General features: G+C 40.8%; 2 protein-coding genes across 3 annotated transcripts; one reads left to right on the forward strand and one right to left on the reverse strand.

The window, feature by feature from the left end:
* The first annotated feature begins 1,768 nt into the window (after positions 1-1,768).
* On the forward strand, positions 1,769-11,443 carry atp1b2b (ATPase Na+/K+ transporting subunit beta 2b). 2 transcript variants are annotated; one of them, XM_040032802.1, is made up of 8 exons: positions 1,769-2,257; positions 6,514-6,642; positions 6,735-6,842; positions 6,995-7,200; positions 7,407-7,466; positions 7,690-7,716; positions 8,332-8,427; positions 8,587-11,443. In XM_040032802.1, the coding sequence occupies exons 1-8, from the start codon at positions 2,167-2,169 to the stop codon at positions 8,752-8,754; spliced, it is 885 nt and encodes a 294-aa protein (XP_039888736.1). In that variant the 5' UTR covers positions 1,769-2,166; the 3' UTR covers positions 8,755-11,443. The 2 variants fall into 2 exon arrangements, with proteins under 2 accessions (XP_039888736.1, XP_039888735.1); XM_040032801.1 differs by lacking the exon at positions 7,690-7,716 and having other exon boundaries at positions 1,773-2,257.
* Positions 11,444-11,596: 153 nt separating this feature from the next.
* On the reverse strand, positions 11,597-16,696 carry gltpd2b (glycolipid transfer protein domain containing 2b). The gene is made up of 4 exons (XM_040032800.1): positions 16,482-16,696; positions 14,945-15,003; positions 14,619-14,791; positions 11,597-14,503 (listed from the first exon to the last, which is right to left on the reverse strand). The coding sequence occupies exons 1-4, from the start codon at positions 16,549-16,551 to the stop codon at positions 13,888-13,890; spliced, it is 918 nt and encodes a 305-aa protein (XP_039888734.1). The 5' UTR covers positions 16,552-16,696; the 3' UTR covers positions 11,597-13,887.
* Between the last annotated feature and the right edge of the window lie 3,336 nt (positions 16,697-20,032).

Here is a 20,032-nt window from a genome sequence, read left to right on the forward strand (position 1 = left end):
ATGTTGTTTTCATGTTTTCACACCACATTCTGTTGTGTCTTCGTGCATGTGATAATCCAGTCAGCTCTTTAAGATAACGCATACACGTAATAGCCATTTGACTCAGTAACCCTTGACGGGTCCTTTATCATTTGGATTTAACAGGGATTTCACATTTTAACCTCAGCTATGTGAAAATGAAAGCACACCCTCTTTCAGTTCTAAGGTGTATCAGGACATTTAAATAATCATCTGGTCCTTACAAAGTTCTACAAGTATGTAAAAAGTGTGGACATACTGAGTGTGTCCACACTGCACAGTGTTATTATTTCATTTTTAACAAAATTAAGCTAAAATGTCAATCCAAAGGGAGTATGTGAAAAACTAAGTACTCCCTTACTGTTTTCATACTGATTATGAAGATAAGTAGCAGCCGGCTGCTGCTAATCGGATGCACTTCATTAACTGATCATGATCAAGTGTGAGCTCCTCTGTAAAAGCAGAGGTTTTGGTAGTTTGGAGCATTAAACCACAGGGCCTCTGGAATGATGTCCTTTGACAGAGGACATCATTCCAAAGTGGACATATAGGTTTGCACTTCACCGTGCTTAGCAAAACTAAACACAGCAAATCAGCACAAACACCTCATACCAACTGTCAAGCATGGCACTGAACAAGTAATGATTTGGGCAGCTACAGGACCTGGGCACCTTGCAGTTGTCGAGTTGACTCAACTCATCTTTATAACAAAGTATTCTAGAGTCAAATGTGAGGTCATCTATCTGACAGCTAAAGGTTGGCTCAAACTGGATCTCAGAACAAGACAATGGTCCTAATCATGGCAATGAATCTAAAGCAAACGAAAAGAACCAAAGTGTTGCAATGGCCCAAATCTAGACATCAGGATGACTAAAATGCTGTGGTGGTACTTTAAGATAGCGTGCAAACCTCAATGAACTGAAGCAATGTAAAGAACAGCAGTCCAAAGGTGTCCACATGAATGTAAATAACTGATAAAAATCATACAGAAAACAGTTAATTCAAGTTATTGCTGCTAAAGGTGTTTATAATAAACCATAGAACTGTGAATTTTGCTTAGTTTTAAATGCAATACTTCTGCAATATTGCTTAATTTTTGTTAAATAATTAAAGACAATGTGTAATATGTATGTTGTTCAATCTGTGGTTCTATTTGGCTAATTTAAGAACCTCGTAAGCTCCAGATTCTAATAAGTTATACAGAAATATTTAGAACTGAAAGTGGGTGACTGTATATTTTTGATGTGTAAACGATGTTAATAATGTATATATAGGGTTTAATGTAATTTCTATGTTATCCTTTCAAAAAACCTCATTCTCATTTACTGCTGTTTTTAAAAGGAAAAAAACTGAATAAATAAATTCTCCAAGGCTTTCCTGACATAACTTGATTCAAAAATAAATAAAAGCCTTAATGGGACATAAATTAGTCACCTCAAGCGGACAGTGAATTCACCAACAGAGACACTTTACGGTCCATGAGGGATTATTAAAATTATTCTGTTGATTTTTCTTTGGATACGTGACGTCAAGAACCACTTAGCCAATAAAGGGATGCCCTAAGCCACCAAGCGATTTGCTCTGAGGCTTGTCTCTCGTGCATCAGGAGTGAGGATCCCGAGCAGGTGATTGGTCAGGCGGGTGGAGTAGGCGGGAGCTGCTGTGGATCGCGGCATGCGGGAGGAGGGTTAAGGCCTGCGCTGGTGCGTGCGTGTTAGGATGTATGTGTGGAAAGCGGAGTGGCGCTTGTAGAGGGAGGCGGAGGGAGTGCTTTACCGCAGTATCACTACATTTCTGCACCACTCATCAAAACTCTGCGGCATGCAGACAAGAGCTGGGGGGGAGGGCAGTCACTAGGTCTGTTCTGAGTGTGAAACTGCTACCTCTTCTGTTGGCCTACCAATCCTTCATATAATCTAGGCTACAGCAGTGCTTTTACTTTATTTATTTTCATGCGGGCTCGTTGAGTGTTTAAGTCGACTTCTTTAATGCCGGTCTTCTTCCTGTAGGAGCAGTGATACGGCAGGGCTCTCTCTCTCCTTCTCTCTCCATCCCTCTTGTTCTCTGCTGTCAGGGCAAAGTGCTTCAGCCCGGCGCTCAGTGTCATCAGGCCGTTTTTAGTTGAGCTTCGGAGCAGTTCGTTAGAAAATGGCAAAGGATGGAGAAAAAAGCGATTGGAAGGAGTTTCTATGGAACCCGAGGACGAGGGAGTTTCTGGGCAGAACGGCGAGCAGCTGGGGTAAGTGCTGTCCAGCTACGGCAATGCAGCAAACAGGGTCCCCCGGCTCTGTAACAGGTCTCTGCCACAGTGGTTTCCCCCCCTAAAGGTTCGCTAAGATGCTGTAAGAGAGAAATGAGCGTGTGTAACCATGACATGAATTTCGACCCTGCTTGAAGTTAGGCGGTAATTTCCTTCAGGCGATGAGATGGATGTCGCTGTCCACTACAGGTTGGTGCTGAAATCTGACTGCGGCACCGCTCCTGTGGAAGCCAGCCGAACCCCTCCACCCCCCCACCCCAACTCCTGTCTACTTTATTAATTTAATGTATTTTTTCTGCAATGCTTTCCCTGCGCATTGCGCCCAGCATAAGGGTGGAGGCATTTGGTTTTATTTTACATTTGGATAAACCTGATTACAGCAGCATTGCTGAAAATAAAAAGGCTCCACTTTCTTGTAAAGTGCATGTAATCGATTCTTCTCTCCTGAAGAGTGATTTAGTTATAACTATGACTTTCATTCTGCTGCAGAGAAGACTTTTTCTAGGAAAGCGGCTTACTGAAGTTGTACAGAGATTTGTTTGCATGCCCGTGGCTTCATCAAGTGTGTGTGCAACATGATGTCATTTATTTCCAGGCTTTTCCCCTGAGATGCTGAGCGACGATCAGGTCAAATCCTCTTTTTAACACCGTAGTGTTGCCATATACTGACACATTTTCTGCTATACAAAGACCCTGCAACTAGTTCAAAGATTCATGAGATGACAGGGCGCATATGGCTCTGTTCTAATGACATTGGAGCATGTTTAATCTGGGTAAAGCCCAGGGCTAAATGCTATTTGTATCACCTCCAACCCGACCCCTCCCAGTGTGTGTAAATCAGTAAGGGATTTAATCCTAATCTAATGAGCTCATTGGCTGGAGAGGAAGGTATCAAATTCAGCGTGCTCTGGCAAAGTAAAACATTTTTAGGAACTTGGATTCATTTTCACATTTTCACTGAAGATCTGAGCTCAGAGACTTGAGTTTAGCACTCGAGGCTGAAACTGTGTTAAACATAGTCTTTACTTTGAGTTTGAATTTTCTGATTATTTTTCATCAGTGCACATATATTATTCCTTCAGTGTGGGGCTGGGACTCATGGACTGTAGCTTCCTTAACTGGAATCCTCCCACAGTGTACAACTTAATCCAGCTCAATGTGCCCCAGGTGCTTTAAGGTCTGTTGGCCTTTTTAAGCTGCGCTCTCTGAGACTTGGTAATTAGGCTATTTCTGGAGTTAGCCACTACATGTAGGTCTGCTAAACTTGGCTTTTCAGAGTAGCACTTTCTCATTCTCCTAATGCTGTACATACTGTACCATTACTTCCAATGTGCTGGCAACACGGCCTAATCTACTCGTGATACAGTTTCTTACGGCTTGCACTGAAGAGGGGTTTAAATGCAGGTTTCCAGTCTCTTTAAGGCATTAATGTGTTTCTGCAGCACAATGCACATTCAAAGCATTAGATCAAAGACTTCTTTGAGGATGAGACGCAAAACACTTCCTTTTGTGTTCTGCTTTCTGTAAAGAGCTGTAATGATATGGAAATAACCTTGATAAAGGAGAGCAGTGCTGCAGGTTTGTTGTTACACATGCCACAAGCTGACACAGTGAAACATGGTCAGACAACTAGCTTGACTAATGAAGTGTTCTGGACCTCCCACTTCCAGAAACAAAGTCCACACTGCAACACAGGAAGAGAACCTCAAAGGACCTCATGGTGAACAGAATCACGGTGCTCTTTGTTACTTTAACATTGTGTACGAGATAATTAGCAGTGTTTGCCGGCGAAAGAGCCACAGCTCAAAGCTATCCACGCTCTCGCCAGACCTTTTCATTTTTATTTCAGAGGTGCGTTTGATCAGCAAGTTGCAAAGCGATTAAACAGCATGTCCTCCCAATTAATTGTGAAAGAAAAAAGGGACACCTCCTGCCATTATTACCGAAGAAAGAACGGGGTAGTGGACCATCCGAGCCTGTCCTTTTGTTCTTTTCTTTCAATCGCAGTCTGCATACAAAACCAGTGCGAAACAGAGACGCCTCACTGTCCATCATCAGCATGGACTGAGAGGGCAGGCTGTAAACCCAACACCCTGTTTGCCAGGGGGGGGGAAGCCACCTTGCCTGCACGCTTGATCCCGTCTGGATGTGCGCACATTCATTCTCCCCCTGGGTGGTGTCATATTTGTGGTTAGCACAAAAATCCCCCTACCCCCTTGACGACAGAGACAAACACTTTGCCACTTTTGTTGGATCGTAGCGTCTCTCTTGCTGCGTTGCCTCCAGCATAGTTCATGGTCTGTGTATAATTAATAACTGAGCTTGTGTCTTTTCTGTGGTGTAGATGGGATGCTCATTGTTATCCCACTAAGGGATTCATTTTTATTAGATTCTAAAACTTCAGGTACAGTCAGGCAAAAAATGCACACACAAGCTGTGCACACAAGCTGTAAATCATCAAGATACCCCTCTGCGATTGCCACCCCCCCTCCATCTCCCCTTGACATTTTGCCAGTCTGGCAGCGCAGGGAGACAAATGCAATGCTGAGCCTGCTGACTGAGGGAGTGAGCGCCACGCTGGGGGCCATCCAGCAGAGGTGCAGGGTCAAGGCACTCAGCTGCCTCCCAACAATGGCCTCAGGTGTCGATGCTTGAAATGGGGGATGCGTCACATACATGTTCTGTATGTGGATAGGAAGCAAACAGCTGCTTCAAATGTATCTGATGGTTCCAAGTTAGAAAGATCGCCTCAGAAATGGTTTATGAATTTGTTGATCTCACAAAATAACAATGAAAAGATGCCAAGTTAGGATCTCCATCTGAAATCTCAGTATTTTCGTCACAACAATGACAAAGTAAAGCATTAAAAACAATCTCTTCTTTATATCAAATGTAATTATCATTATCAATTTGCTCGTACACAGTTATTAATAAACCTAGTCCCCTGACTCTGTGGCTCAGTCTCCGGGGCATCCTTATTTTCTCTCTCCCGGTGTTGCCTTCTGTCATTCTTCCTTCCTTTCTGTGGACAGGACAGTTCTATAATGAAGTTGGTCGTCAGCCACGAACTCCTGCGTGGTTAGGTTCACTTTGTGTCATACTTACTTTTCAGTCCATGCAAAAACACAAAGAATTTAAGGATTAATGTGCAGCTTGTGTTTTGAGTTTATGTTGATAAAATAAAATAAAAAACCTGCAGTGGGCAGAAACATGGAAGGAAAAGCTCTGCCTGATCTGTACTAAGCACCTTCCACTGTACAGCCACTGGCATGTGTGCTAAAATGAGTCAGTATTGAGTTATGGCTTCACATATGATTCAAACCCTGCTCTCCCTGGTGGATGTCTTCTGCTTCACACATTGCACCACTGCTTCTTATATCCTACATGCACTTTGTGCTTTTTATGCTACCCTATAGTGCTTCCCTGTTATTCTTTTTAAAAGACCCATGATTGGACACCATCTCCTATTGTGGTCTAGATGATCTAAAGCCTTAAAATAGAGCCCTGGGGAGATGCAGGACTCTAGTTCTCTCTCAGACCACTTGCATTAGTTGCATTACAGTGAAAATGTGTTGCCTCCAGTTATTTTAATTTTAAATGATGATATTTTAAGCATTGCATCAAAAGGATGATTTGTTTCATGTGAGTGAGAGAGAAACAGAGGCAGATGTTGCAGATGCAGTGAAGCAATTTAACGAGGATTAACTGAAATCCCGTGGACATGTTTGGTTAGAGAGTGACGTAATAGACATGAACTACTCATCAATTCAGATGTGAGATTATTTGTACTCATTAAGTGTTTGTGTGCTGCAATTATAATGAAATGGACTTTGCTGACTTGCAGATGTTAGTCTAATGGACTTTATGCATAATTCATAGATGTACTGTGGTGTACAGCAGACTAAATAATGTAATCATAGCAAAAAAAAAGGCTTAAAGGTTATTGGGGGGTTTTGCACAGTGTATCAAACATACATTTTCCATGCAATAAACACAAATTATATTATGTTATATGTAGCCATTTATAGATGAAAATGTCTCAGCGATATCAATTTTGGCACATGGTAGATTATCTTTCTACAACATCAACTGATCAAATCTGATGATGAAGAAATTGTTTTGGTTTTTTTACACATTTTTCCAGTTGGGGAAGATGCTGTTTTGTAATATTTTAATATTCCATTTTTGTTACTATTGCTTATATTAATATGGCTCTATTTTCTCATTGTCTGCAGGCCTTATTTTTCTCTTCTATTTAATTTTCTACACCTGCCTCGCTGGCATGTTTGCTCTCACCATGTATGTCATGCTGCAGACCCTGGACGAACACAGACCAACCTGGCAAGACAGGCTCTCCACACCAGGTGCAGAAACTATAGATACAAGCTGCATGAACACAGATCATGGTCTGTGCACTGTGTCATGTACTCCCTGCTGTCTCTCTTGTCACTCTCAGGCTTGGTGATTAGACCTCGGGCAGATGACACCTTTGAAATAGTCTATACTAAAGAGGACACTGAGAGCTGGGACCTGTATGCCCAGACATTGGACAAATTCCTTCAACGTAAGTTTGGCTCTTGCCCTCTAAGACAGAATGTTATGACATACACAGATAATCTCTTTATAGTTAGCTGACAGGAGAGCGTCTTGTACTGGGATCTTAGTTGATTATAAAGACAATTTCACCCCACACACACTCTCCTATTTTCCCTGCAGCCTACAATGATTCCCTCCAAGCCCAGAAAAATCACGAGTGCGCCCCAGACAAGTACTTCATCCAGGAGGACAGCGGTGAGGTGAAGAACAACCCGAAACGATCCTGTCAGTTCAACCGCACAGTCCTCCAGAGCTGCTCTGGAATCAATGACCGTTACTATGGATACCGAGAAGGCCAGCCATGCATCATCATCAAGCTGAATCGGGTATGAAAGGAAAAGAGAGGGGAGTGAAAGGGACTGGTGTTGCTAGGAGACATGGAGTGACTGAGACAACCAAACTGGTTGGAAATGATAAAAAGAAAAAAGTCACTATCATAATTAAACTGATTGGTTTTTGCATTTATCATCATTCACTTATGTTATATCGCCTAAAAATGAACAAAAAACGGTTTTCTTTATTTTCTTATCAGGTGATTGGTTTGCTGCCAGGAAAGGATAACCAGGCTCCGTATGTCACCTGTGCTGCAAAGGTAATCCCTTTTTGTCTTTCACAATCAGAGGCTTGACATAACAGTTTTATTCATAGCTATTGTGCCTCACGTCATCTGCAGTATTCCACCTGTCGTTTACCTCCATCTTCCTTTCTTAGCTATCATGAATTTTTTTTCATGCTGTCTTGTCAGTCAAGCCAGTTGTTTTTATCGCTGCCCTTTTCTTTTCTCCATTGTGTTCCATTAATTTGTTCACTCGCAGAAATACAGAGTTGGCAAAGATGAATGGGTAAGAAAAAGTCCAGGACCTATGTTTGGTTTAGATCAGAGGTGTCAAACAAAAAGCCTTTGGGCAAGAAGAGGTCTGCCAAAGGGCCCAGTTTCACCCACTGGGTGGTTTTACAAAGTGTGTAAAAATTGTGAGAGTATGATTAGTATTTTTGCACTTTTTACTATATTTAGGATTATATCTTGAGACATATCTGTCTTCATATGACTTAGTCTGCCATATCACACTGATATAAGGTAGTTTAGTAATTTGTACGATTTATGATGCCCGTGTTTGTAATAACAAAGTAGCTGAATGTAGAAAAAAATATTGTTGAAATTGGCTTTAAAAAATGTTATTTACATAGGATTCTACTTAACAGGTTATCTTAGTCACTATAAAATTTGACGCTGCGTTACCTTTCTCAAAGTTTGACTCCCCTGGTTTAGATTATATTTCTTTATGATATATCTGTAGCAGTCGATCACATTGTTGTTTTGTATTTGCATTTTAGAACTAGATGGTAGATATGTAGGAGAAAGAAATTTAGAGAAAAGTAGACAAATAAAGCTCACCTCCACCTTATAAAGTGGAGATTATAGCTATATAACTGATGAAGCCGTTTCACCCCCTCAGAAAGATGACGCTGATAAAATTGGAGAGTTGATTTACTTTCCTCCAAATGGCACAATCAACCCTATGTACTTCCCTTACTACGGCAAGAAAGCGCAGGTAAGAATGTGGTTTAGATTAAAATATAATGTGCTGTAAACATGATAGCAGTAACTGTTAATAATTAATGTGTGTTTGTTTACAATTGCGCACACAGACCACAGAGTTAAACCTACTGGGTCCGTAGGTTTACAGCGTCTTTGTTGACTGTTTTTGCAGGTGAACTACTCTCAGCCCTTGGTTGCAGTCAAGTTCCTCAACATTACTCACAATGAAGACGTGAACATTGAGTGCAAGATCAACGCCGAAAACATTCCCGTTGGAGGTGAAAGGGACAAGTTTGCTGGGCGAGTGTCTTTCAAGCTGAGGATCAACAGTAAAAACTAGGTTTACCCCCCTCCTCCAACCCCACCCTAACCCTAACCCCCATCCCCACCAGCCTCATCCCCCAAAACATACTGTCTTCATTCTCAGCAACACTGCACATGCACAGAAAACAAAAATCACAGTATTCACACCCTTTGTAGGATTTGTTTACACCCCCAACCCTTTCCAACCTCACCCCCACCCTCCACCCCACACCTCTCCACAGATTTTTGTGGGAAATTCTTTGTCAGGTCGCGTGGCGAGACGAGGCGAGAACCAAAAGGGTGCTAATCCTGTCATTATTTCTGTGAGCATTCACACACAGGTTATTTTCCATCAGTTAGTTTGAGGTGATGTCTATTTATACTGCATGACAAACTAGGGGGCTATAAAGGACGTGGACGTGTGTTTGCAGAGTTTGCAAGGATCAGCAACTTTACCACTGTACTGCTGCTCCCCACCCCCCGCCAACCCGCTGCCTCCTCATAGAGTATCCCTCTAGATATGAAGATCCACAAATTACAATACCGAGCGTGTATATCTACAGTATTTATACAGCATAATAATAGTAATCTTACATCAGTGCGTCTATTTTGTTGCACTTTAAAAGAATATTCCAACAAACAGGATTGATGCAGAGATGATGCCATTTGCATGTGCGTATTGTCTTAGTATGCTACAAAGGCAGGAGGCTCCTGTGTCCCACCTCTTGGCTGCTTACATCTGTAATAAGTTCAGCGACTGACCACCAGGAGGGACCACACCGTAATCTTTAAACCTCACGCGCAGTGTGTGTGTTTTTTTTTTTTAAATGTGATACAGTAAGATGACCCCCCCCCCCAAAAAAAAGAAGAAGATGAGGTACACATTACAGGTAAAGAGGAGTAAAGAGTGCAGGAGATCGTGTGTTTTAGTTCATACTGTAGGTCGGGAAGTTGCATGCAATGTGCAATATTCATTAAGTGGCATGCATTATGAATGCCCGTATCCATTCATCAGATGACTTCTATTAAATAGTAATCATTTTGGATCATTTGATATTCACTCTCATTGTGTGGCCTGAGAGTAGCTTGTGAAACAGATGATATATATATATATATATATTTATATATGGGGGGGTCATATAACACCTGAATTCTCAGTCGGTTACAGGGTAAACTGAACTCTAGCTTTGTGGCTCCTGGACTGCAGTCCAATAAGATAGCTGAATATCATGTGAAAATGACAAAATAGACCTCTGTTCTGCACGAGCACACAAACACACACAGACAAAATTCAATATCGCATTTTATTCCCAAAGTCAAACCAAGAATTTCTTGCGTTTCAGTTTTTAATATTAATGTTCAATCGATGTTTAGAGGAGCTGTATTATTGAGTGTATTGCATCTATTTCACTTGTATCAGAAATAGATGCCATTGTAAAAAAAAAAAATGGTATTGTTTTGCACAGAAAGTGTGCTTTTATTCTTTTCTTTTTTTGTGAAGCTGACTTGAGTTTATTAATGCATTTCCAGTTTTGAAGGAAGAAGGAAGTTGTTTGTTTTTTGTGTTTTGTTTTTTTGGGTAGTTTTCTTTTTTCTCATTCATTCTCATTTTCTTCACCTAAAGGATGCATCTGAGATACGAAAATGTACACTTTACCTCTTATTTTAAAAGACAGTCGTTACTTTATTATTTTGAATGTTAGTTCAGTTTTGATTTGTAGGGCTGTAGCAAATTAAAAACAACATGAAGATTTACTCCATTGACCACATAAGAAGGATATTTTTTTGTTAATTTGGTTCGATGTTGTTGTGTTCCCCGGTGTTGTATGAATCATACTGAAGGAAAACCCATACTGATAACAAGACAACCAGTTTCAGCCTCTAAAAAAGTCAGACATGTTCCTGAGTTTAGTGCTTGAGCTGTTTACTAAGCATCCCTTAAATTATTGGCTTGAGAAATCTGTGGAGTCACACTTTTAAACTCAGGCACATTACCTCTGCACAGCTCCAAAACTGTTAGATCAGTTAGACTGTGATCCTGCCATGTCACTGCAGCAAATATAGAACACGAGCATCTGTTCACTCACATTAAGGTCTGGCTGATTATTAATTTGTTTTGGAAGGCTGTGTGTTTCTCTGTATGCCTGCAAATATCTTGCAGTGGTTTAAATAAGACTGCATCATCTGACAGAGAATGAAGGCAAGCCCATTAGATCCAAGGTGATTATCTGATGTATATTTGAAAGGTCATTTATAATGGATGATCAGCTCTAACAGTAATTTTTCATGAGTCCGCCACCCAGTTTGCATGCATTTCTCCTCTTGCACTGCTGCAACACTTACTTAATTTCAATGTAATCTCTTAATCTGGTCAGCTAATCCAGAGCAGGCATGCTGAACTTCTTTACCCCGCTCTGTTGCTCCTCCTCCTCGTGTCAGGCGGCCGGTTCAAGGTTTATTCATTTCTCATTTTGCTCACCACATTCACATTACACTTTGTTTAGTTTGAATCACATCACAACAAATAAAAGTGTTCCGCTTCACTGGCTAATTGGACACTCTTGTTTCACTCACGCATGTGAAGATGACTTCTTCAACCAAAGATCTACATGACAGTTAAAATTGAATTTCCACTTGTCTGACACATCCTCAGCAGTAGATCTGAGTAAGGATCCCATGCAGAGATACTGTAGGATCCAGCTGGAGGGCTAAATACCCTGTGATAATAAAAAGGCCTCCTCTTATATAATAATAATAATATGCACAAAGGAACATGGTTCACCACGACATAACAGTGCCTCCTGGTGGACAGACAGTGTTGCTCCCCCAGTGTCACAGAATGTTATTTCCTGTTATCTCCATTTATCTGCTTTTTTTCCTGTGATAATTTGGAAATGTCTTTGAAAAGCAATATATTTATTTCTTGTGTGGCTATATGAATATTTACAGGAAAGGTTGTAACACAATCAGAGCGACGTGCATCAGAAACAGTAAGGAACAAAAGGGAAAGACTGCATATATGCCAGTGTGTGTTATTATGATGATGGAACCATTAAAAAAAAGAATTGTTTTGTTTATAAAAGAGTATTTTGTTGTAAAGATGAGAGAATGCATTAGCCTGGAATATATCATGTGATAGGACGTACTAGATAGATTTTCAGAATTGTATTCAAGGAAACTTGAATAGATATGGATTTGAGTTTGTTTTTTTTCTTTGAATGTTTTTGTCATTTGAGTTTGTTTTACTGTTTTAAAACAAACCTATAATCAAAGCTTTCTGTCAGAGTTCTGACAACACTTTATCCACTGCAAAGGTTGAAGAAAGCCAACTGTTGGTTTATAAGTAGAGATAACTACATGAATAAGTAAAAAACAATCTCATTGCCCCTTAATGTTAAACTGTATTACTGCTTAAGACTGGTATTATAAGCCAACAAGAAGGAAATTCAGTGAATTTGTTCAAATACTCGCTCCCTAACAGATGATAAATATTCTGGATCTTTATTTTCTGCTCTAACTGTATGTATATTTTTGCTCATGTTTACTGCAAACCAAGATAGAGAAATGAATAAATGTTATTTAAGGGAACTCAAACTTCCTTTCGTGCCTGCTTCTCAGTCATCTTTCTGCTACTCTTTGCCAGTTTCATGGGCGGAGGGATTGATGTATTACTCATGATCAGACATGTTCTAGAAACTAGGTGGAATAGCAGTGACCAACGTGTAGTTAAATATAGCATCACTTTCACAGTTGACAATAAAAGAAGCCAGCTAGTGTTAAAAGTAGTTTTCAGATGAATGTAACTAATGAAACTAATATAATCTCATTCTCCATAATCCTCACAGGCAACCATATATTACTGTTTTAAACAGTAATATATGGTATATATAATATATGATGATTATATAGAAAAAATAAACTTGATTTTCACAAAATGATTATGCCATCCATGTCACAGGTCACTTTGACTGTAGATAGGAGAAAAATGTGGATGCTTTATAAGTTGTACTTTCCCCCCCCCTGTGGCAGTTGCTTTAAATAGTCTGCCACCAAGTGGTTGACAGGATTAAAGGTGAAGTGTACTTCCGCTTCCTGACCTTTACCTGGCTCCTGTCTCCTCTGCACTCCGTGACTTTAACCCCATTTTCTCCACCGTTGCCCACTCAGAAAGAAAGCGTTTCATAAAAATGGAGCCAGCGTTGGAGGTACTGCTGGGTTTAAAACAGTCTAATCAACACCAGCAGTGCAGATGAGTCATACACATGCTATTCTCTCTGTTACACGTGTACTCTGTAATATAATACGGAATATTCTTTGATATTCTTCACTTGAAGGCTTTTCTAAACAGTAATACCAAACGTATTCGGACAGGAAAAGCCTTTGCATTTGGATTCAGACAAAAAGTGCAGAGTGTGTATAGGTAAGAGTGCCACATAGACCAGATTATATTCACTGTGATGTGACTTCTAGCAGGGCACTGGAACCTCTGCTGGTTGGTTGGTGCACAACATAAAGAACATTTTATTGCCAGTTAAATGTTTTTCCATTGCTGGATCACATGCTGAGTAGAAATAATCAAATGGATTGTCTTCTTTTTTTTTAAATTAATCATTAACATGATACAAAAAAATGACATAGATGTAAAAATAACAAAGCCATACTCTACACACAGCATCACTGTGAAGCAGTAACTTTCTAATCCATTTGGTCGCGTGGAGATTTCAGACCAACACGATAGTTACGAGGTAATTTACCAGAGGAATAACACTGTAAAAGAGCAGTTCTTTTTAATATAGCAATTACCAATTTTCAATTTTAGTTACACATGCGCTATTAAAAAAAATCAATTATACTTTTGTAAATAATGCACAGTCTAAATCATAATCATCAGCAACAAAGTTTGAGATAGTACCCCATAAAATCTGATGAGAAACATCAAAGTAAAGCTGAATGTCACATGTTGATTGTTGACTCAGCACTTTGGTCCGTAGAAGAAAAAAAAAGCTGAGTTCTGGATGAAAAACAAGTCAATTCTTGCATCGTAGAAAAGCTTGCATCTTATTTGTATCTAAATCCAATATATGACGCCAAGGATACAGAGCAGAAGCACAACCCAAAGACGGGTAAAACAGCAGCAGTGCCCCTGCGTCCAGTCTGATTATCTCATTTTTTATGGCAAGTCCAGCATGCCATGTTCCTCCAGAGCTTTCTGTGTCCGGTCATAAACCTCTCCGATGGCCCGAGACACCCTGTGCAGCACTTTGCTCATCTCCTCCTGGTTCTGCACGCACACCAGCCTGAAAAAGAAACCCCGCTCTGGCAGGGCAATGAAGGCCAGCTCGGCGGCCTTGCGGACGTACCATGTATGGTGTTGAGCGAGGGTGCTCTTGTAGGCCTCACGACACAGGTCAGAGGGACTCCTGAGCCGTCCCTCCACTGGTGTCTCAGCCAGCTTCTCCAGGAAGAGCTTCAGCCAAAGCAGAGCGCGATGCAGGCGCAGTAGAGTCCGGCATCCAGAGTCTGTCTGGTGGTGGAAACTCACCAGGCCTTGATTCAGCTCCATCAAGATCATAGAGCGCACAGAGTGATAAGCACTGGTGTGCACCGACGCCTTATTCTTTGTCCCACCACCCTGTGAGTTTACAGAGTTTATGGAATGTAGATCCGGGCCTACCTCTGCTTCAGGGTTCCCGTCTGCCGTCAGGGCCAGCTGGCGAATTATAGAAGTCTTGCTTTCTATCTCTTTAGATATCAGTCCCACCATTGGCCCCAGAGAGTCCATGAACCTAGAAGAGTAACACAGAACAGGATAAAGCAGCTTACAGATTTCAGATAATCAGCAAACAACAAATAACTTTTCTTCCTGATGGCTGTAAACAAATCTTTATCTGAAAATCCTACTTGACAAGCTCGTCCCAGCTGGACAGATATGGCTGCAGCAGTACGCCAGAGTTGTGAGTTGGGGCATCCAGCAGGTGGGAGAGCAGAAGTGACACCTGGAAGGTCTGACCGGGGCACAGCTCAAGCTGGCTCTCAGCTCCATCACCCACACTGCTGTTGGACAGCTGGTGAAGCTAATGGTGGGGGGGATGGGCAGTGCATGAATGTGGGTGCAATCGGCAGGGGACAAAGGAAGAAAGAAAGCACGACATTTATTTATAAAAAACAAAGAAATCCACTTCATAGTCTGCAAGCAATCTAATATCAGATTCAGGATGTACTCTTACCTTATTTAACTGATTGTAACCTTTTACACAAGAATCCCAGTGGTAATCCAACCCCCCCTCTGAAGTGGACCATTGAAAAGAGAAAAAAGACCAAGGGTTACAGTTAGTTTTGGTTCACAGAGCAATATTGATATTGTTATCATTTAATCTTTCAGATAGTCACACAGCTTTAGCTTGGTTTATCTTTGCGTGTCGACAAACCCGTGAACTAAATAACTGTCTCTTAATGGCTCATGCTATTTTCAGCTAGTGTTTGTCTGCAGTTTCATGGTGAGCTACTACAATATGGTCGAGCTTTCAGTGCTTTCTTTTTATAAAAAAAGAAGAAGAAGAAGCAAAGTTGTGAGAGTGAACTAAAAGGATAAACCAATGAGCTGAAACCCACTTCGCAGCTGTAAGAGGAGCTGCTGGTGCAGGTAGTGATATTATGTAGGTTCATTAAACAATCCTTCTCACGCTGTCACTGTTTAAAATATTTTCTATTGTTATTGATATTTTGATTATAGCTGACTGAAATGTAACATTCATGAAGCACCGTTATCTAACAGTTATGTTATCTCATGGAAATGATTGTAAGAAGGTGTCCTTGTATCCTGTATTACGTCATATTGTATATCTCTGTATGTAAAGACCAACTTATCTACCTGCCTATCATCTTAACTGATGTGCAAGTTGCTAATGAAAGTTTGGCACTGTTCAGTTTATTTACAACAAGACCCTTACAGACACATTGTTGCCAGTGACAGTGGCAACAGCTGTGTTGAGCATGCAGAGTGCTGCGGAGTGTTTGGTGTTTTTTAAGGGAGCTGTGAGGTTACTGCAAATCACAGAATCAGCAGCAGAAACATTCACAGGTTCATCCTCCAAACTGACCCATAAACATTCAGGTTATCGAGGTTCTGGTCAAAATACTGAAAACTAGCAAACAAGCAAATGAGTTCAGATTAAACACAGCACAGATTTACCTGCAACAGCAGAAATAACTCGACTGTGAATTATTGTAAATGGTCTCCATCCTGACTATAAAAACGCAGAAGTGACATTTCATGCTTTCAACTAAAAACCGGGGCCAATATTCTGAATTATAAATACAAACTAGACAAAGACAGATCACATGGACTGAGTCTGAACATTTTTTAGAAAGATCAGTAAGTGGCTCCTTAGCCCTTTAAAAGGTCACAGTGGAGCCACTTACTGATTTCCTTTGACAATGAATCACTTTTACTTCTTTTTAATGAGGCAAAACGCAGTGACATTTTTAAGGCTTACAGATTATTCTTGGAGGGTTACTTACATAACCCTTCAAGAATCTTTACCAGTAAAAGATTATTTGTGAAGTAGCTTATTTGAAAAATAAGGGTAACTATTTCATTACCATAAATAAATGTGTAATATTAAATGTATTTTGTACATCGAGGCTGCTTGGTATCATGTGACATTGTTGATCCGGAACAAACAACACACTGATTGTTTAGACTAAGTAGTACAGCATGAGAATCAAAGACACACACTCGCACCCACACAGAGAGAAACTCACGTAGCCACAGCGAGCCAAGGAACAGCAGCAGGATAAGGATAGCTGCAGCAGCCTTGCTCTTTACACCCATACTGAAGTCCAGTGTGGGGCCGTCCAGTCTGCCTCTTGTCCCTTTTTCTTTCCTTTATCTTTTAATTCCTCTGTTTCACATGAGTTCTGGTCCCCTGGCACTGGCTGTCACCGAAATTACTTTCTCCCAGACCACTGCCTCTGACCCCCCCCCCCCCCCCCCCCCCCCCCCTCCTCTCCAATCCTTCATACTCCTCCCCAAAACCTCAAACAAAACCTCCTGTCCACCACTATGGCCCCTATTAATCTTTAACTCTATTCTTGCTCTATTTTGAAACTGCCCTTTTCCCTCGTCACCTCCTCAAGCCCAAGGTTGCGGTTTCTATCCAGCTTTTTCTGCGACTTTGTTTAAAATCTGTGTGGCTTCCCGTGCTGCCTTTGTGATTTCAGAGCTGCCTGTCTCTCGCGTTGCTCAACCCCAGGGTCCAGAGATCAGCTGAGTGTGGCCAGTAGCTGATAAAGCAGAGCCAACACAGGGTGTCCTCCTGTAACCTCCCGCTATATGTGCACTATATTCCTGGTCAGCTTGAGGAAACACTTGCTCCCTTGCCTCTCCTCCCATGACCACCACTTTCCCTCCTCCCTCTTCTCTCCTTTCGCTCTCTCTATCACTAATTCATACACTCCATGACAGTATATCAATCATTAGGCAGTGTGTTAAAGTCACGATGACCAAGGGTTTGTATTTAATTTTGGTGGCTACACAGACAGACATGTTAATAAATAATAATCCAAACTTGCACTGGTCGAGATGCCAAAAGGAACAAAGATTTCCACACATGAAACTCTATTTGTAGAAAGATGTGACTCAAAAGGGAAGTGAATCTTTTGTTTTTATTAAAGAAGCTATTTCCTCTTTCCTGTCATCATATTTTGCACAAAACCTAATTCATACAAATATTATTTTGAACTACTACATGCAAATTATTAAACTTTTTGTTTAAAAAAGTGATGTCTGAGCCATATTAGTAAAACATTGCGGACTGATGTGACTCATAAAAGGTGTTCTCATCCTTATTGCCTCTGATAATGATAATTGTTGGAAGCTCAGAGGTTGGTCCTGCTATCACACGAGGAGGTACAGACATTGAACACCACACTCAAGCCTGGCCGTCTGTGCTCCTAAAGAGGGACTCAACAATGGTATTTCTTCTGCGGATGAGCGGGAAAAAAGTGAAAGCAGGGGCATTCATTCCTAGTTTGGGGCGGGGGCTGGTCACAGAGCTTTTATTCTCCGCAACCAATGGCTGATCTTGTCCAAGATAGGCAGCAACTGAGAAGGGGAGGCTAAATCCCTGGGAAACCTTGGGACACATTCAGAAACCATTTGATACCACACAGAACAGAAAACAGAGAATACCTTTATTGTCACTGTAGCATGTTGGGTGTACAATAAAATTAAGTGCAGTCTCAACAGTGCAAAGACCACTCACAGCAGTCATAAAAAAGTATGCAAAAACCATAAACTATATCAAACTATATAACAGATTGTTTTAAAAACAGACAAAAGCAACCTTTCTTCAATCTCCCAGATTGCGAAACACTTTATCACACAGAGCACATTCATGTGGAAATTGCTGCATTATGCAGCTCTGGGATAAAAAGTCTTTTCAGTCTATTTGCCCCTTTTTTAAATTATTTTTTTTGTAATCTCTGTTATGGCGCAGTGGTGTCCAGGTGTGAGATGGATCTAATATGATATTATATGGTATTAAATGAAAAATAAAAACCAGCTTGTATTTCCTATTAAACACTGAGATGCAATAACAGACATTACAAAAGCATATAGCCAGCTGGTGATGTGAACATGAAGCGATTCAGATTCAAACTGTGTTTCTCACACTGTTTTTTATACCCAAAGGTTACACGGGGGCCAAAGATAAAACCACACTGGATTTTCCAGTAAAGTTGCTGCACAGCATTACTGCACTACTGAAAACCCCATCTGGATAATCAAAACATTTAACCACAGTGCTGGGATTACTCATGCTATCAAGTTTGGTGTTTGTTGAAATCGTTCCCAAACAAATTTCCCATTTCAAAAGAGCAAAAAGATCCCGAGCTGGGTGAGAAAATATAATAACAGCAGTGTAGTCATTTAAAAGCATAAAAGGTTTTATTTATTGATAATTGGAGGATTGACCCCTAATGACTTGTAGGCTGAAGTTTCAGACTTCTCTATTGTCTTCTCTGCAACAAGGTTTCAGAGTTTTATTTGAATTCCAAAACAAGGCACTGCCTGTGTCATTTCATATTCAGATTAACCCAACAATATTTTGATCCCCCCAGCTTCCCTTGTAGTAGCTATATTTGAAACTCTAGTTGTAGTTGTTGGCTGTAGCTATAAAAACAGTTACACACACGTGTCTCACATGTCGCACTAACTGGCCTCCATGTGAGTTATTTTCTGATGCTAATCGGGTGGGCTTGAGAGTATAATGCTGTACTTTAGCAGTAGAGAAGAGGGTAACAAATATAAACACAGCACATTGCTCAGAGTGGTTGTAATGTGGAAACATTAACCTAAACAGAACATATTTTGGAAGGCTGTAGCTGAGAAGATAAAGCAGACCATCTACTAATGTGAAGATTAGTGGTTTGATTCCTGCCTACTCCAGTCGGCATGACAAAGTATCCTTGGTCAAGGTACTGATCCCAAAGTTGCTCATGTCAGTGTGAATGTGTTTATATGTTAGATAGAAAGCACTTAGAAAGAAAGGTGCTTGTGTGAATGGGTGAATGAGGCATGTCGAGTATAAAAGCAGAAGCTTTATTACAATGAGGGAAAATAACAGAGTTTTGTTATTAATGTATAATGCATATATATAGACAGGTGGAAAAAATGCAGGAAACCCACCATAAGTAATCTTAGTTAGGACACCTTAAGTGCTCTATGGCATAGATTTTACATAATACGGGGGTCATAGCATATAATTCATCATCATCAAGTCACTCACTGAGCCCTGATGTCCTCTGGACAGGCCTCCCCTCAAACAGAAAGCTCCCATCAGGACAGAAAGATCACTCTGAACTTTGTATTGATTTGCTGTGACCCTTCCCTTTGACAGGATGAGTTGACTCCCACACAGTATAACAAAACCGCTAGTAGGGTTCAAAGGTTTAATGTTGTTTTCCTTTAATTTGACACCTGTTTGGATATAAAACAGCTCTGCTCTCTGGAATTTGAAGGCCCACAGCTCGAGCCTTTCTGCTTCTGAGCTCTGAGTGCGAGACACACAATCTGCCTTCTGGAGGCTCCAGTTACCTTAAAGAAGCTCAACTCTGTTTCCCCAATTGTATATTTAGAAGTACATCACATACTGTGCAACTCACATGGCACATTCCAAAAATCAGTCTGTTGCCCTTGCCACTGCAAAGAGACACTCCTTAGATTAATCACAGCCTTTATTATGACAACAAATCTAGTCTCTGCATTTTAAATGAATTGCTAAAACAACCTGACAGGTCAGACTCTTGGGCTC

This window comes from Simochromis diagramma, unplaced genomic scaffold (genome assembly GCF_900408965.1).
Source record: "Simochromis diagramma unplaced genomic scaffold, fSimDia1.1 OVJJ01000216.1, whole genome shotgun sequence".
NCBI classification, from domain to species: Eukaryota; Metazoa; Chordata; class Actinopteri; order Cichliformes; family Cichlidae; genus Simochromis; species Simochromis diagramma.

What these genes read in the sequence shown, in the direction of transcription:
- atp1b2b (XM_040032802.1), top strand. Translation starts at nt 2,167, where the DNA reads ATGGCAAAGGATGGAGAAAAAAGCGATTGGAAGGAGTTTCTATGGAAC. An exon ending in ATTGGACAAATTCCTTCAAC is followed by an intron (nt 6,843 to 6,994) that starts GTAAGTTTGGCT and finishes TTTTCCCTGCAG; the next exon opens with CCTACAATGATTCCCTCCAA. An exon ending in GAGTTGGCAAAGATGAATGG is followed by an intron (nt 7,717 to 8,331) that starts GTAAGAAAAAGT and finishes TCACCCCCTCAG; the next exon opens with AAAGATGACGCTGATAAAAT.
- gltpd2b (XM_040032800.1), bottom strand. Translation starts at nt 16,551, where the DNA reads ATGGGTGTAAAGAGCAAGGCTGCTGCAGCTATCCTTATCCTGCTGCTG. An exon ending in GTTACAATCAGTTAAATAAG is followed by an intron (nt 14,792 to 14,944) that starts GTAAGAGTACAT and finishes CCCCACCATTAG; the next exon opens with CTTCACCAGCTGTCCAACAG. An exon ending in AGCTGGGACGAGCTTGTCAA is followed by an intron (nt 14,504 to 14,618) that starts GTAGGATTTTCA and finishes TTACTCTTCTAG; the next exon opens with GTTCATGGACTCTCTGGGGC.